The sequence below is a fragment of the Salmo trutta genome, chromosome 31, assembly GCF_901001165.1.
Source record: "Salmo trutta chromosome 31, fSalTru1.1, whole genome shotgun sequence".
In the NCBI taxonomy this organism is placed as follows: Eukaryota; Metazoa; Chordata; class Actinopteri; order Salmoniformes; family Salmonidae; genus Salmo; species Salmo trutta.
In genome coordinates this window covers 3,752,661-3,765,814 of record NC_042987.1, presented here as the reverse complement: position 1 = coordinate 3,765,814, position 13,154 = coordinate 3,752,661, and the positions used below count along the sequence as shown (strand labels likewise).

General features: G+C 42.0%; 1 protein-coding gene across 1 annotated transcript; it reads right to left on the bottom strand.

Moving 5' to 3' along the window:
* Positions 1 to 9,666: 9,666 nt before the first annotated feature.
* Positions 9,667 to 12,184, bottom strand: LOC115169362 (uncharacterized). Its single transcript, XM_029724908.1, has 6 exons — positions 12,063 to 12,184; positions 11,880 to 11,984; positions 11,355 to 11,420; positions 10,894 to 11,112; positions 10,233 to 10,562; positions 9,667 to 9,994 (listed from the first exon to the last, which is right to left on the bottom strand). Exons 1-6 carry the CDS (start codon positions 12,063 to 12,065, stop codon positions 9,884 to 9,886), a joined length of 834 nt encoding a protein of 277 aa, XP_029580768.1. The 5' UTR covers positions 12,066 to 12,184; the 3' UTR covers positions 9,667 to 9,883.
* Between the last annotated feature and the right edge of the window lie 970 nt (positions 12,185 to 13,154).

The following is a 13,154-nucleotide window of genomic DNA, read 5'->3' as shown; positions in this document are numbered from 1 at the left end:
ATCCCCCACTGAGTACAGGAAGGCTCCACTAGAAAAAAAGTGCAAGGCCACACAAACCATTTGCTCCACACTCAGTGCATGGCTCCGTGCAGTGCGGTGCTTAATCCTGGGACCCAGTAGTCTGCATAGATACCTGATGCCATCTGCAGAAAACCTGTATCTTTCATATAGATGGTCATCAGGGAAGGCCAGTGGGTCCAACGGGTCCCTGAAGACCCTTTCTCGCCTGAAGGCTCTCCTCAGCACAAGTGCTTCTTCATCCACCACATCTCGCACGAATGGGCATGCCATTGTCAGAGCAGAAAGGAACACACAATTTTGGGCCTTCATATAGGCTAGTGGCCACACCTGGTGCTGGGGGGGTGGGCAAAAGAGGGCGATGCCTTATAACGATGACTTGGTTGTACTGATTGCTGGGAAAATAAAAAAAACCTTAGAAAGATGCCACCGTCCTGTGTGCTCACAATAAGAGCTCATATGTCATGGCTCACTTGACTTTACGAGAATATACCTAATTTTTATTTTGAGCTGTGTCATCTTCTTGGAGCTGGGGGAGGAAAGAAAAATAATGATTAATACATTTGTGTTACAGTTAGCATACAGTGTACATTGAAGGCATATCTCACCTCCCTCTCAAGTTTTTTTATTTCAAGGTCCAGTTTCCTAATTGTCCTCTTTTTTATTTCGGACTCCAGTGCAAGATTTTCCATCTTTTTCTTCTTGTACTGAATGTCTATGTCTGCCAGTTCTATTTGGCGCCGGAGGTGGTTGCCATACAACTTTCTGATAGCTTGTGAGCTCTGTGAACACAATACAATTAGCGCAGCTGGAATTTGGCAGGATGTGGTGTCCTTTTATTAATACGCACTATGTTGCCAGGCTGGTTTTCCCACTGTATATCATCTGGGTCCTGTAAAAGAAATTAGATTTTTTGATTTTGATGAGGACTCCTCACCATTGTAGAGTAAATAGTACTTTCACAGTCTTAACATGATACCTCATGCCTTCTGGAATCCAGAGAGATGGTCTCCTCCTCATCATCGTCTCCATCATGTGCTGTTGCTGCTGCACTGGGGCCTTCACCCTATCACATTTAATCGGATTCATATTGAAGCTAGTAGACAAGACATGCCAGGCCTACAGTATGCCTTTGATGGAGTACTCACTGGATCAGCATCGTCTGGTGCTTGTGCTGGTGGCTCTAACAGGAACACAGTGCTGCCAGACACTGCAAGGCAATAGGTAAACCAAAGTCAGACAGTCCAAATTGATTCAATATGAATGTGGTTGTATCCCATGTAGAGATGGAAGGACATACCTTGAATGAAGCGGGTGGCATCTTGGGAGGAACCTATGCTCGTCTCTTTCCCCCCAGGGATCCCCTCTAAGACGGGCCTGCCTTTATATAGCTCCAAGGCCATGTCCTCTGCTGGGGTAAGGTCAGCCTTTGGTGACCCACCACCCGTGCCTTGTCTGTGGGTATTCTTTTTCACTGCTAAAACAGTACAGACAATGTGTGAGCAGGCACCTTCTGGGTACAATATATGCTTGTGCTTTGTTAAATATTAGTCAGGGACCATACCATTCTGCAGAATGTCCTTGTATTTGATTTTGACCTGCTGCCATGTCCGTTTTGGCCCGTTCATGTTTAATCTACACACACACACACACACACACACACACACACACACATTTAATGGAGTCACACTGCAAAAAATTACTTGGTATTTTTGTCTTGTTTTCAGTAAAAATATCAAAAAATCTATCATAGCTTTATACAGTGTGATGGAGTTACTTTACACAATTTCACTCATATCTGCAGTGCATTTCAATTACAAATTTAACCGTTTCATAATTACAGTACAACTGCATTTTTGGAGATGTGAATTAAATATTTGAATTGTAATTGTGATGTTTCAGCGGAGCGGTGACTGTGTAATTGTGCACTACTTACGCATTCAGGCGGTCTGCAATACTTTGCCACGCTTTTTCTCTTTGCTTTATCACTGTGGCGGTGTTGCCTTTCTTCTTAATTATATCTTTTACCTCCTCGTATGCCTCCATGAGGATTTGTGCTTCCGACGGGGAAAAGTACGCGGCTCTAGTTGCCATGGTAAATCAGTTAATCTGTGATCTGTGGCGGGGTCTATTTGAGTGAGCCGTGAGCGCGCACCTATCCAGGATTGGTTTCACCTGGCTTAATGAATCCGTGTCTGCTCATCCTGGCTTGGTCTTTGTGTAACCAATTAAGCCTGGACGCACATGTTTTGGCTTCATTGAGCTCAGCTGAGTCATTTATCCCGGATGTCTTAATTCTACTTTTGTGCAACAGCCCCCCCCCCCCCCCCAGGTGGTGAAGGTAGGAAACAACACATCCACTTCGCTGATCCTTAACACTTGGGCCCCACAAGGATGCGCGCTCAGCCCCCTCCTGTACTCCCTAATCACCCATGACTGCGTGGCCACGCACGCCTCCAACTCAATCATCAAGTTTGCAGACGACACAACAGTAGCAGGCCTGATTACCAGCAATGACGAGACAGCTTACAGGGTGGAGGTGAAGGCCCTGGGAGTGTGGTGCCAGGAAAATAACCTCAACCAACAGCAACAAAACAAAGGAGCTGATCGTGGACTTCAGACTGTTAAATAGCCATCACTAACACATTAGAGGCTGCTGCCTTATATATGTAACCGATGTGAAATGGCTAGTTAGTTAGCGGTGGTGCGCGCTAATAGCGTTTCAATCGGTGACGTCACTCGCTCTGAGACTTGAAGTAGGGTTTCCCCTTGCGTCGCAAGGGCCGCGGCTTTTGTGGCGCGATGGGTAACGATGCTTCGTGGGTGTCAGTTGTTGATGTGTGCAAGGGTCCCTGGTTCGAGCCCGGGGGCCTGTTGCACAAAAGTAGAATTAAGACATCCGGGATAAATGACTCAGCTGAGCTCAATGAAGCCAAAACATGTGCGTCCAGGCTTAATTGGTTGCACAAAGACCAAGCCAGGATGAGCAGACACGGATTCATTAAGCCAGGTGAAACCAATCCTGGATAGGTGCGCGCTCACGGCTCACTCAAATAGACCCCGCCACAGATCACAGATTAACTGATTTACCATGGCAACTAGAGCCGCGTACTTTTCCCCGTCGGAAGCACAAATCCTCATGGAGGCATACGAGGAGGTAAAAGATATAATTAAGAAGAAAGGCAACACCGCCACAGTGATAAAGCAAAGAGAAAAAGCGTGGCAAAGTATTGCAGACCGCCTGAATGCGTAAGTAGTGCACAATTACACAGTCACCGCTCCGCTGAAACATCACAATTACAATTCAAATATTTAATTCACATCTCCAAAAATGCAGTTGTACTGTAATTATGAAACGGTTAAATTTGTAATTGAAATGCACTGCAGATATGAGTGAAATTGTGTAAAGTAACTCCATCACACTGTATAAAGCTATGATAGATTTTTTGATATTTTTACTGAAAACAAGACAAAAATACCAAGTAATTTTTTGCAGTGTGACTCCATTAAATGTGTGTGTGTGTGTGTGTGTGTGTGTGTGTGTGTGTGTAGATTAAACATGAACGGGCCAAAACGGACATGGCAGCAGGTCAAAATCAAATACAAGGACATTCTGCAGAATGGTATGGTCCCTGACTAATATTTAACAAAGCACAAGCATATATTGTACCCAGAAGGTGCCTGCTCACACATTGTCTGTACTGTTTTAGCAGTGAAAAAGAATACCCACAGACAAGGCACGGGTGGTGGGTCACCAAAGGCTGACCTTACCCCAGCAGAGGACATGGCCTTGGAGCTATATAAAGGCAGGCCCGTCTTAGAGGGGATCCCTGGGGGGAAAGAGACGAGCATAGGTTCCTCCCAAGATGCCACCCGCTTCATTCAAGGTATGTCCTTCCATCTCTACATGGGATACAACCACATTCATATTGAATCAATTTGGACTGTCTGACTTTGGTTTACCTATTGCCTTGCAGTGTCTGGCAGCACTGTGTTCCTGTTAGAGCCACCAGCACAAGCACCAGACGATGCTGATCCAGTGAGTACTCCATCAAAGGCATACTGTAGGCCTGGCATGTCTTGTCTACTAGCTTCAATATGAATCCGATTAAATGTGATAGGGTGAAGGCCCCAGTGCAGCAGCAACAGCACATGATGGAGACGATGATGAGGAGGAGACCATCTCTCTGGATTCCAGAAGGCATGAGGTATCATGTTAAGACTGTGAAAGTACTATTTACTCTACAATGGTGAGGAGTCCTCATCAAAATCAAAAAATCTAATTTCTTTTACAGGACCCAGATGATATACAGTGGGAAAACCAGCCTGGCAACATAGTGCGTATTAATAAAAGGACACCACATCCTGCCAAATTCCAGCTGCGCTAATTGTATTGTGTTCACAGAGCTCACAAGCTATCAGAAAGTTGTATGGCAACCACCTCCGGCGCCAAATAGAACTGGCAGACATAGACATTCAGTACAAGAAGAAAAAGATGGAAAATCTTGCACTGGAGTCCGAAATAAAAAAGAGGACAATTAGGAAACTGGACCTTGAAATAAAAAAACTTGAGAGGGAGGTGAGATATGCCTTCAATGTACACTGTATGCTAACTGTAACACAAATGTATTAATCATTATTTTTCTTTCCTCCCCCAGCTCCAAGAAGATGACACAGCTCAAAATAAAAATTAGGTATATTCTCGTAAAGTCAAGTGAGCCATGACATATGAGCTCTTATTGTGAGCACACAGGACGGTGGCATCTTTCTAAGGTTTTTTTTATTTTCCCAGCAATCAGTACAACCAAGTCATCGTTATAAGGCATCGCCCTCTTTTGCCCACCCCCCCAGCACCAGGTGTGGCCACTAGCCTATATGAAGGCCCAAAATTGTGTGTTCCTTTCTGCTCTGACAATGGCATGCCCATTCGTGCGAGATGTGGTGGATGAAGAAGCACTTGTGCTGAGGAGAGCCTTCAGGCGAGAAAGGGTCTTCAGGGACCCGTTGGACCCACTGGCCTTCCCTGATGACCATCTATATGAAAGATACAGGTTTTCTGCAGATGGCATCAGGTATCTATGCAGACTACTGGGTCCCAGGATTAAGCACCGCACTGCACGGAGCCATGCACTGAGTGTGGAGCAAATGGTTTGTGTGGCCTTGCACTTTTTTTCTAGTGGAGCCTTCCTGTACTCAGTGGGGGATGCAGAACAGCTGAACAAGGCCACAATTTGCCGCACAATAAGGAGTGTGTGTCTGGCTATCAAAGCATTAGCAGATGTCTTCATCTCCTTCCCTGGCCACAGAAGACTCTGACATCAAAGAGGAGTTCTATAGGATTGCAGGTAAGAGGATCTACAAATTACAGGACAACTGTTAACACATAGTAGGATACTCATTACTTTGTGTGACAGGTTTCCCCAATGTCATTGGTGCAGTGGACTGCACACACATAAGGATAAAAGCCCCCTCAGGTGCCCATGAGGCCGATTTTGTGAATAGGAAATCCTTTCACAGCATTAATGTTCAGGTGAACATAACTTTTTGATATTGTCCATTGACGAACACTCTGCATTGCCAGTGATGTGCATTGATTGGTGTAATATTCCTCATCTTATGATTTCAGATGGTCTGCAATGCTGACTGTGTGATCAGCAATGTTGTGGCAAAATGGCCTGGCTCAGTCCATGACTCCAGAATCTTTCGGGCCTCTGAAATCTATCAGTGCCTATCACAAGGTAAGCCACACAACCCCTATTTATAACCATCATGGCTGTGTCAAGAATATCACTGTGTTTATGAGGTAGTAATGATGAGATTTTGTGTTGACAGGTGAATTCTCTGGTGTGTTGCTGGGAGACAGGGGGTATGGCTGTCAGCCTTTTCTCCTGACACCTTTCACAGACCCCCAGGAAGCACAGCAGGCCTACAACCATGCCCATGCCAGGACCAGGGCCAGAGTTGAAATTACCTTTGGCCTCCTGAAGGCACGCTTTCACAAATTAAGGGTCAGCCCTGTTAGGGCATGTGATATTACTGTGGCTTGTGCTGTCCTCCACAATGTGGCCTGCCTGAGGAAGGAGAGGGCCCCCAGAGTGCCACCAGCCATGGACTGGGACAATCCGGCAATCTTCCCTGATGACGACAGTGGTCGGCTGCTGAGGGACCAATATGTGTTGAATTATTTTAGTTAGTATGTGTGCTTTCAATTTTGGTTAAATATGTCCTGCGGTGGCAGAGGAATTGGGGTTTTTTTGGGTTCGTTTTTTTACGAATTTGGCCTCTTATGATGTTTGTGCGGTATACTGTGTGTAATACAAGGCTGCAGGGAGGCTACTGCATCCATTCATTTGTCTGTTCAGTTGATGTGTATGGATTTGTCCTGCATTTATTTTAGTGTGCAGACATGCAGGGTGTGTTATATACAGACCTTTGAATGTGTATGTATCATTTTGTATAATATGCTTGGATTCTGTGCTTTCCATCTTGTAGTCACTGTGACTTCAGTTTCGAAAGGAGCTGATGGTTTACCTGCTTTGTTTTGTCCTTATTCAATAAAGGAACATATTGTTACACATTGTGTTATATTCATATGGAATGTGTATTTGTTTATATGACAGAGTACTAGGGCCACACTGAAGAAAAAGGATAAAGTCATAAATTTATGAGGCTGGTTCTTTCTGCAGAAAAGCTACATATTGTTTTTACAGTTTTGATACTTATGACAATGTGATACTTAATATTCTGGCACATCAGCATGTCTTTGTTTATGAAACCATACTGAAGTACAATTTCACGAAATGCCCCACATCTGTAATTTTAACAACTGTCCTCCTTTAAAACAACCGGTTACAATATTATTACTTGTGTTTTTTTCCCCTCTGTGGCCCTAATATTCTATCATTTTATATATAGCCTTATAGTCTATGGGAAACTGTAAATTATCTAATGATAGCAACATAATCTAAAAATTATTTTTTATCCAAAATCATTGAAATTAATGATCACAAACGTTTAAATAATGACAGTGGGTCTAGTTATATGTGATAACAATGTATAGTGAGCAGTGAAATAACTATTGGTTTCCATTTGTGGTGACTGCTGACTGACATTGGGGATGAGATTAAATACATCCTGGAATTTAGCCTGGTCTGGAGCAGGCTAGCTCCACAGAATAAATCTCCATGGTAATTTATACCATAACATATCCTCCTGCCCCCTATCCATCTTTAGTGCAACCGGATTACGGATCAATTGAGCCAGGATCACCAAGATATCCTGGCTTAATCCCTTATCCTAGTTTTGTGCAACAGGCCCCGGGTTGGGGCGAAGAGAGGGACGGAACCTACACTGTTACATATACATAGACTTGAAATCACTGGCCACTTTAATAATGCTGAAATACTAATTTCATATGTATATACTGTACTCTATCCAATTATACTGTATCTTAGTCTATGCCGCTCTGACATTGCTCATCCAAATATTTATTTATTCTTAATTCCATTCCTTTACTTTAGATTGTGTGCATTGTTAGATATTACGTATTCGACATCACTGCACTGTTGGAGCTAGAAACACAAGCATTTCGCTACACCCGCAATAACATCTGCTAAACACGTGTATGTGACAAATAAAATGGTATTTGATGTTAGGCTACCCATTATGAAATTTACTGAGACAAATTACAGACAGTAGCGTACATTAGCAAAATATAACTCAATTGAGTGAACATTAAATGTTTTTCAATATGATTGAATTATGCAACTGTTTATATTTTATACCTTTATACGTTGATGGTTTGTATCAATTGCAGACATTGGCAACTTTGTTGTGAAGTTATGGGCGGTTACAGAGAGACGGATAAACCATGTGATTCTATATTTAGCAGATATTTTCTGTGAGTAAAGTGACGCGGAAGGGCTAAAAAGTATTTAACAATGCGCTTAGCTGTTCTACGAGGGAAGCCAGTTTGGAATTGGCGTCACTCCTATCAAATCGCATTGAGAGCATACGTTATTAACAGAAACAACTTGAAGTGTTGCATCTTGTTGTGTTGTTGTCCTCCGGTTGCTAGCCAGCCAGCTAAAATTGCCCCTTTCCTAAATTAGCAATGGATGTGAGATAGGAATTTGGACTTGTGGTTTTACTTAATTCTCCGTATTGGCCAATGATTATAACAGTGATCCTGATCCAAACATTAATTCATACATTGTGCCCCTGGCCTGAGAGTTCAATATGTAGATATATGTTAGAAGGCTAATGTTAACTAGCTAACGTTGCCCATGAAAGGAAGTTAGGCTCGCAAGCATGCATTTTAGCCAGGTAGCCTAGGGGGAAAAAAGTAAAAGCCTGATATGTATGACGGAGTGATAGACACATTTGTCAGCATGCAAGAGAGGAGGATGGCATTGGTGTTTCTCTATAAGATGGTGGGTAAACATGTTTTTTCTACTTGCACACAAAAATCAGAACCATGGACAGCCACATCATATTTAGCTTACGTTTGGACTAAATCGTTTTTATCTATCTTTAAGTTGTCACTGTATCAGACTAAGCATAGGTGATTTGATGATGTTGAAATGGTGCTGGAATAGTGGAGGCAGCTCCTGTTTTCATTGCGACTTGCAGTAACTCTCTGTGGTTCTAAATCAATAGTGGTTTAGTGTTCTGAAAATGATTAGTGCTCTACGGCTGGAGAAAAAAAATCCTCAGAGTTGGGGAACATTGTCAGAGCAGAAGGAAGCAAGTTTTCTTCCAGGACAACCTTGTACGTGGCTTGATTCATGCATCCTTCACAAAGACAAATCTGCCCGATTCCAGCCTTGCTGAAGGACCCCCCAGATCATCGCCGATCCTCCACCAAATTTCACAGTGGGTGCGAGACACTGTGGCTTGTAGGCCTCTCTAGGTCTCGCACCCACTGTGGCTTGTAGGCCTCTCTAGGTCTCGCACCCACTGTGAAATTTGGTGGAGGATCGGCGATGATCTGGGGGTGCTTCAGCAAGGCAATGCTCCAATGCTCTTCAGCAAGGCAATGCTCCATGCCACACAGCCAGGTCAATCAAGGTGTGGATGGAGGACCACCAGATCAAGACCCTGTCATGGCCAGCTCAATCTCCAGACCTGAACCCCATTGAAAACCTCTGGAATGTGATCAAGAGGAAGATGGACGGTCACAAGCCATCAAACAAAGCCGAGCTGCTTGAATTTTTGCGCCAGGTGTGGCATGAAGTCACCCAACATCAGTGTGAAAGACTGGAGGAGAGCATGTCAAGACTCATGAAAGCTGTGATTGAAAATCAGGGTTATTCCACCAAATATTGATTTCTGAACTCTTCCGAAGTTAAAACACTAGTATTGTTTTGTTTAAAAATGAATATGAACTTATTTTCTTTGCATTATTCGAGGTCTGACAACACTGCATCTTTTTAGTTATTTTGACCAGTTGTCATTTTCTGCAAATAAATGCTCTAAATGACAATATTTTTATTTGGAATTTGGGAGAAATGTTGTCAGTAGTTTATAGAATAAAACAAAAATGTACATTTTACCCAAACACATACATATAAATAGTTAAACCAGAGAAACTGATCATTTTGCAGTGGTCTCTTAATTTCTTTACAGAGCTGTATATCACGGTCGCAATGCATATGAACAGGATTTATAGAGCAAACAACGCAATTATCACAACACATAGGTTGTAATATGTCTTTTTTTCGGGCTTCCCCAGTGATTCCACCCACACACCGCTACTCCCAACAGAACAGTTGTATTATTCATTTGTATCCTTTTTATAAGAGAAACATATCCTCTGCTAAATATTATCCATACAAATGCGGTTGCCTTTTTGTCTGAATGTAGCTCACAAATGCCAGTTAGTGAGTGGATGTGGAGGAACCATGTTGAGTGTGTCATTGGATGGGGTCACACTTCGCGCAATCCGTCCATCTCCAGTATGGTCATCTTTTGTATGCTTTGGGAGTTTCATGAAAAGTAAAAGAGACATGAAGTCATTAATTATTTCATATAAATAAGGAACTTACAATGACTCAATAGACCACGGTATTGTAACGTGTTTTGGAGAATACTGTAGACCAGCAGAAGCATAGCACTGATGGAAACCTTGTGTGGTTATTTCTTCTAACAATACCAATTACACGCACAGTTAAGGTCTCATACCAGACACAGAGAAATAAATGAAATGTACTAACCAACAGTCCAGTCAGAGCCTTGGTGAAATTGCGAAAGCCTTGCCTGACTTTACATTTGGACTTCTTGCTCTTTTTGACATCATCTCCGGATACATCAGGTTTGGACTCACTGCTCCCCTTGACGACCTCATAAATGGTTGGCAAAGATAATAATGACGCTGATGAAGATGTTCGAATGATGTCACCACCGGCCTCTCCAGCTGTAATCATATGTCGCGACCAGTCTCGCCTCAGGGCCTTATCTGATTGTGTAGAGGCCAGGGGGGATCCATCCTCATTGGCAGACTGGGAGCATGATGAACGCAGTCGAGTGGAGCTCTTCCTGGGAATCTAGGTGCAGTCAAGGGGGAAAGTAGCACATCACAGTTGTGGCAGCTCATGTAGGATTCTGATATAAACATATTATATCTTCAGAGGCGCAGGGTTTTCACACATATCTATGCTGACAAACTAGCGATCAACAACCCTATGGTGGAGAGTTCTAAGTGGCCGCCAACCCTGGTCCTGGAGAACCATAAGGTGTACAAGGTTTTGTTTGAAGCCCAGCACTAACCAACCTGGTTCAGCTAATGAAGGTCTTGATGATCAGTAGAATCAGTTAGTGCTGGGTTGGAACAAAGGTCTAGGTTTGGAGACCACTGGTCCCTTCTCTGACCCATACCTTCATCTCTTCAAGATCCTCTGCGACAGAGTGGAACTTTTCAGTGAATGTGTCCATCATGGCTCTGGCTTGCTCATGGCGTTCCCTGGCACTGGAGACCCTCTCCTTCCGGTCTGTGGCCTCCTCATCATCACTGGTCCCAGGGGACTCCAGCTCCCCCAGAGCTATAGGGACAACTGGGGTCATCACTGCCCTGCTTCTGGAGGAGTGGGAATAGGACTGAGGGGCAGAGAAAATGTAGACAAGGCATACCAGTTATATGTTAGGACTTTCTTTTGATTATTCTATCAAAGTTGTGTTTTGAGCTTAGATCTTAGAAGCCTAATACATTAACTGAGACGCATACATTTCATTCACAAAATAGCACAAGGCATTGTTAATCTATTGATTGTATGGAAGTGTTGTATAAAAGAATAAACTGTGGATGGCATCATCAGCATGTAAAAGATGTAGCTAGATACCTTCTCTGACTTTTGTTTGGTCCTCTTCTTAACCTTCACATACTCTTGATTATCAGCAGTTATGTACTGTAAGAAGACATGTCTTCAGTTAGAGAATGCGTATCAACTATAAGGATTCTGGAAGAATAACGTGTGCTTAATACATCATCTTCTCCAGAATCACCAATAATGTAGACCTAAATTGATCTCATTAGCTACTTCAAATCAAATCAAACTCTATTTGTCACATGCGCCGAATACAACAAATGTAGCACTTACCGTGAAATGCTTACAAGCCCTTTACGACAGTGCAGTACCAGAAGAGTTAAGAAAATATTTACCAAATGAACTAAAGTAAGAAATAATAAAAGGTAACACAATAAAATAACACTAACGAGGCTATATACAGGGGGTACCGGTAACGAGTACAGGTTAGTCGAGGTAATTTGTACATATAGGTAGGGGTGAAGTGACTATCCTTATGTGTTAAATGTATAGTTAATTTCCTCCATGTTATGGTTGATGGCGCATTTAGAAAGGTCTTACAATTTTCTTAACTTTGGTCCTGCTGCTTGGTCGATAGACATCTTTCCTAGGGTCATCCTTCAAATCCTCTAGTACCCATTTCAATTCTTTCACCCAGGGTTTCTCCTATACAAATAGCGAGAGACAGATTACAAATACAGTACATTCTTGAAAGCTCAGTAAACATGATAAACAACAATTTACCATATTCAGTAGTCAGCTGAGCTCTATAGCGAACAGTTATCTACGAAGAAACGTTTTTGTGGCACTGTTTAAATCTATATTTTGTTTAATTTCAAAAACATTTGTTAGTTCATCGCGTTCGATCGATTACGACATCAACATACATTTGCTTCAATCGGTAAACTTTTTGGCTTCGGTGAAAATTTTATCAAAATCATTCGTATGTTTTACAAATATAATATATAAATAGTTATGTGTTACTAAACCTTGATACATCCGAAAGATTCAGTATCAACAGAAGTGTACGACAGGGATGCCCAATTTCGCCATTTCTATTCATTTTGGTTGTGGAACTTCTGTCTCTAGATATTCTGAATAATACAAATCTGTATGGTTTAACAATTTTTAACAAATAAATCAACATTTCCCAACTGGCTGATGATACTACTCTTTTTTTTAAGAAACAAAGACCAGGATGCCCTTAATGCTATCACTGCATTCTCTATTGCATCAGGAAAAAAACGAAATGTTTCTGAATGTGAAATCTTATGTTTATATAACTCTGATGATAAAGAAATAGAAAACATTCCTGTAAAGGACTGTGTTAAACATTTAGGAATACATCTGTCAAAAAAAGTCACTTAGTCAGACAACATATGAATTTCTCTCCTAAAATTAAGAAAACAAACAATATATTTAATAATTGGCTACAAAGGGATCTTTCTATACTTGGGAGAGTACTTTTGTCCAAGGCAGAGGGACTGTCTCGCTTTGTGTACCCCTGATTATCTTTATTTGTAAGTCCCTCTAGTTGTAAAGAGATCAATAAGACCTTTCTTGACTTCATCTGGAAAAATAAGTCTCACAAACTAAAAAAGTCAGTCCTCTCTAATAAAAGAGCTGAAGGAGGTCTGGAAGTGTTAGATTTTGTTGACATAACATGTTCAAGATCAACTGGTTGAAAATATGATATATAGTACAGATTCAAAATGGTATTTCATTCCAAATAATGTGTTTAATAAGTTACATTTTCACTGAAATGTAATTATATTCCTGAATGATTACCCACTAAATTGGCTAGGTTTCACCAACAAGCTTTAATGGCCTGGAAAA

Bases quoted from the DNA above. Each gene is read 5' to 3' on its own strand.
- LOC115169362 (XM_029724908.1), bottom strand. The intron at 11,113-11,354 runs GTATCTAGCTAC...TCTGCCCCTCAG, and splicing joins CCAAACAAAAGTCAGAGAAG to TCCTATTCCCACTCCTCCAG. The intron at 10,563-10,893 runs GTATGGGTCAGA...GACTGCACCTAG, and splicing joins AGGATCTTGAAGAGATGAAG to ATTCCCAGGAAGAGCTCCAC.